This window comes from Marmota marmota, unplaced genomic scaffold, assembly GCF_001458135.2.
Source record: "Marmota marmota marmota unplaced genomic scaffold, marMar, whole genome shotgun sequence".
Lineage (NCBI taxonomy): Eukaryota > Metazoa > Chordata > Mammalia > Rodentia > Sciuridae > Marmota > Marmota marmota.
In genome coordinates this window covers 21,473,388-21,478,144 of record NW_026000082.1, presented here as the reverse complement: position 1 = coordinate 21,478,144, position 4,757 = coordinate 21,473,388, and the positions used below count along the sequence as shown (strand labels likewise).

Genomic DNA, 4,757 nt, shown 5'->3' with positions numbered 1-4,757 from the left:
GTATATGATCATAGGCAAATCGTCTCTGCCTCTCCATTTCCTCATCTTTATAATGGGAATAATAAGACTATTGTGAAGATGAAATGAGTCAATAGATTTTAGTTAGGTGCCGCTTAGTTAAGTGCTCAGTAAATGTTGCCATTCTTGATGACAGTATGCCCTTCTATAATAGACTCACACATAGACACACACTCAGGCTTATTTTATTTTTTGTGTATAAATATATACCTCCCACCAAAAGGCCTATGTCCTTTTTTTTCAAATTTTTCTTACCCTCCTGCCTACTCCCCCTCCTCTGGCCCCTGGCCCCAGTGTGGTCTGGATGGGCCCCAGCAGGGCAGGGACAGGGACAGGACGTGGGGCTGTATCTGACAGGAACCTGAGGGGCTGGCCTGGGAGGGGATTGGGGCCCAGCTTCCTGAAGGGAGGATGGGCTAGGGCAGGCACACAGTGCCGGAGAAGATGCCCTTTTGGGCCCTCTTCATGGTCACCTCCTGCCTCCTCCTGGTCCCACAAAACCTGGCACAAGTCACCAGCCAAGGTGAGGTGGGTAGAGGGTGGAGATCACCTATGCCCAGGAAGAGGGACTCCTGGGAGGGGATGCAGAGTCCTTGGAGGGGATGTAGGGTAAGAGGTTCCCACTGGTCCCCTACTCACACCTGGAAGGACCCAGAACCCAACTTACCAGCTGTTCCTCAGATGTCTCCTTGCTGGCCTTGGACTCAGAGCCCCTGAGGTGTTTCTCCCAAACATTTGAGGACCTCACTTGCTTCTGGGATGAGGAAGAGACAGCGCCCAGTGGGACATACCAGCTGCTGTATGCCTACCCAGGGTAGGTGCTGGGTTGTACCTCACTCCCCATATATTTGTCCCTGTGGTTAGCTCTGCTGAGTCCCACTCTAAGAGCTTCCCTGTTTGGGGCCCTACTGGAGGACTTACTCTAAGAATACGTGTTAAGTAGTCACCTTATGAACAGCTCAGCTCAAGTCCCTATGTAATTCCAAATCCCAACTATCTCTAGCAGTGAAAAGAAAAATGGCAGTAATGGAAACAGATGTTGGGAATGGGCCAAGGCCTGGGTCCTCAGGGTTGAGTATGGCAATTATGTAGGGAGACTTCTCCTATACCAACAGAGAGAAGCCCCGTGCCTGCCCCCTGAGTTCCCGGAGTATACCCCCCTTTGGAACCCGATATATGTGCCAGTTTCCAGCCCAGGATGAAGTACGCCTCTTCTTTCCACTGCACCTCTGGGTGAAGGATATGTTCCTGAATCAGACTTTGACCCAGCGGGTACTCTTTGTGGAAAATGTTGGTAAGGGCACCCCTACCACCCTGGCGCCCCCATTTGTTGCTTGCATTCCAGCTCCTAGAATCAGACTTGCCTGCAGCCTTTTGAGACAACGTGGATGCCCCTCATTACCAGATTCCCAGAGGCATCTCAAGATCCTGTGATCATCCCTCCCAATCTTGGCATCCAAATCTAGATTTGTCTCAAAAACCATTTCACACCAAGGACATCCAGTCCCCTCATCATTAATGTATTCATTGAGTCACTCATTCTACAGTTACAGAATACCTACTGTATGCCAAGTACTATGCTAGATGACAAGGATACAAACATGAAAAGAAGTTCACGGAGCAGTCTAACAAACTATTACATCGCAGTGATGTCTCCATTCTATGAGGAAAGCAGGAGAGGATAAAGAGCCTTCCTACCCTGCCATCTCCCCAAAAGAGTGACAATCTGTGATCTTTTTTTTAACCCAATGGCTACCCTCAATTTAGTACCCCTTTCTGTAGTCCATGGATTGAACCAAAGAACATGGTATTCAAAGTTCTGTTATGCCCTGTTTTGCCCTCAGGCCTGCCATCTCCCCCTAATATCATCAAGGCTGTGGGCGGGAGCCAGCCAGGAGAACTTCAGATCCACTGGGAGGCCCCAGCTCCTGAAATCAGTGATTTCCTGAGGCATGAACTCCGTTATTGCCCCAAGGATCCCAGGAACTCCAGCAGCCCCACAGTAATACAGCTACTCTCCACAGAAACCTGCTGCCCAACTCGGTGGAGGCTGAATGCAGCCTCCTCTCTAGACCAACCTCCATGTGTTCAGTCCATAGCACCCCAACAGGATGGACCAACGCAAACCTCCCCAACTGGAGAAGTATTCTAACCTTCTTCTGCTTCACCTCCTACATCCTATCCTCTATCCTCAGTTTTGCCACAGTAAACATACTTTGGGGACTCAAGACTGGACTGGTTTTGGGGGATTTATTAGCCCTCGGGATTTATTTAGGGGTTTCCCACTTTGAGTCATCCACACTGACAAAATTCAGGGCTGTTAGACCTCCAAAGTAAAGTAAATTTCCCTAAAAATCCCTGAATATCACCTGAACCCCAACAACCTGGCCCCCAGTCTGGATGCATATCTATTCAATAAGGAGCTGAGGTCTGCCCAGGGGTACTGTAGGGCGTCCAGTATAAGGGACAGAGGCTGTCTTGGATGAGAGGCAGGCCTAGATTCTGACACTTGGATTCTTCTCCCAAGGATCCATCTCTGACAGTGATGGGTAGAAGCTGCCTCATCTCTGGCCTCCAGCCTGGCAACTCCTACTGGATCCAGCTACGCAGCCAACCTGATGGGGTCTCCCTCCGGGGCTCCTGGGGTTCCTGGTCCTCTCCTGTGACTGTGGACTTGCCCAGGAATGCAGGTGGGTCAACAAAGAAATGGGTAGATGGAGAGAAGATTAAAAAGTAAAAAAGATCTCTAGGGAGGATTGGGCTGGATATGGAGACTCTAGGAATCATGTCCTTCCTGATGACCTCAAACTAGCCTTTGCACAGGATGAACTCTGGTCAGAGAGAGAAGAGAGAATAAGAATAAATGTTCTATATTGTGTGTATAAAAATGATCCAGATACTCTAAAGAGTAGGGGTACATGGACCTGATAGGACTTACTTCTTTGACTTCAGTGGCAATTGGACTGCATTGCTTTACCTTGGACCTGAAGAATGTTACCTGTCAGTGGCAGCAACAGGACCATACTAACTCTCAAGGCTTCTTTTACCACAGCAGGACACGATGCTGCCCCAGAGATAGGTAAGAGTTACACTATTGGTTGAATCTGATGTTATGAGAAAAAGACAAATCTGCAGAAAGAGGGAAGAGAGTATTCTTGATCCTTTTCACTCTCCTACCTTGTCCCCAAACTGAACAGCCTCCAGTACCTATTCTCCCATTTCCAATGAGAGCTTTATCTTCTCAACCTTTTTCCATTCTCACTGGTAATGCCTTGGTTTATGTCAGCCTTATTCATGTCATCTGGACCATTACAAAACCTATAGTCTCATTCACCTCCAATTTATTCTCCATGCTGTGGACTAAGTGACCTTTGTTAACATCAAATATTGCACGACCTTTGTAAAACTGTAACTTTGCATGGCCTTTCCATACATAGGTATGTATTTCAGTTTCCCATGATTTGAGATCTGTTAAATCCATACAAAAGTTAGCCTGGCCTTCAAGGACTTCAACCAAACACCTCACTGATCCTTAATCCTCTCCGAATTTATTACCAAGTTTTGTTAATTTTATCTATAAAATATCTTTAGAATATGTACACTTTATCTCTGCCATTGCCCTGGTACAAGCCATCATCATCTCTCACTTGGGCTACTGAAAAGACCTAAGACCTATTAATTAATCACCAAGTCATTCTCTTCATAGAAGCTTGACTGATCTTTCAAAAGTGTAAAAATGAGGGCTGGGGTGTAGAGCGTTTGCCTAGCATGTGCAAGGTCCTGGGTTCAATCCCCAGCATTAAAGAGAAAAAGAAAAAAGGAAGGAAGAGAGAGAGGGAAGAAAAAGTTCAAAAGATGAACAAAACACTCCCTACTTTAAAATATTTTGATAGTGGGCTAGGGATGTAGCTCAGTGGTAAAGCTCTTGCCTACCATGCACAAGGCCCTGGGTTCCCTAGTACCAAAAAAAATAAAAAGTTAAAGTCCTTGATAGCTTTTCACTGATGTTAGAATGTACTGAAGCCTTATAAAATTCTAAAAAACCCAGCCCCTATATATGCTTTCAGCTTCATCTTATCCTAGCCCCTTTGCGTTCTCTGTCCCAGTACTAGCCTTCCCTGGTTCCCTCTATTTCCTCTACATCTTTATCTACGCACGTGTTGTTTTCCAGCTCTTCCATCTTTACTTCTACTTATCCTTCAAAATCTCAGGAAATCCTCCTTTATTACAGTTCTTCCTTATTAGATCCAATGGCATGATTATACACTCTTATTGTACCACGTACTTCTTCTTATGTATTCACCACAGTTACAATTTAACATTTATACTTAATATGACCATTCAGTTGATTTTAAAAATTATCTTAGAATTCCAGTTGAGAAAGGCTGATCTTGACTATACATGACCCATTAGGGCAAAGTCAACAAACATTGTTACTCACCAATATATTCTCTCCTACCACAGTGCCAGTAGATACTCAGTTAAAAATTGTTCCAATGAATGAATAATGGAAAATCCACTATTAACAGTTTTAATGTGTTCTTTAGTTTTTTCTATGCATTTATATATGTCTACATACATTTAAAAATATATATTGGATCACATTTATATATATATAATTTGCTTTTTGTTTGAAACCCTGGGGCTTGCGCATGCTGGGCAAGCACTCTACTACTGAGCTACCAGCCCCACATGGTTAACTCACCTTTTTACTTAGATATATATATATATATATATAT

General features: G+C 44.8%; 1 protein-coding gene across 2 annotated transcripts in view; it reads left to right on the top strand.

Moving 5' to 3' along the window:
* The first annotated feature begins 406 nt into the window (after positions 1-406).
* Positions 407-4,757, top strand: part of Mpl (MPL proto-oncogene, thrombopoietin receptor) — a 13,051-nt gene continuing 8,700 nt past the window's right edge. The window contains exons 1-6 of one of the 2 annotated variants that reach the window (XM_015484846.2): positions 407-541; positions 700-832; positions 1,134-1,312; positions 1,863-2,161; positions 2,546-2,708; positions 2,971-3,097. In XM_015484846.2, coding sequence (XP_015340332.1) covers positions 463-541; positions 700-832; positions 1,134-1,312; positions 1,863-2,161; positions 2,546-2,708; positions 2,971-3,097 — 980 coding nt within the window. In that variant the 5' untranslated portion in view covers positions 407-462. The remainder of the gene's footprint in view (positions 542-699; positions 833-1,133; positions 1,313-1,862; positions 2,162-2,545; positions 2,709-2,970; positions 3,098-4,757) is intronic. The other variant, XM_015484847.2, reaches the window with a different exon arrangement.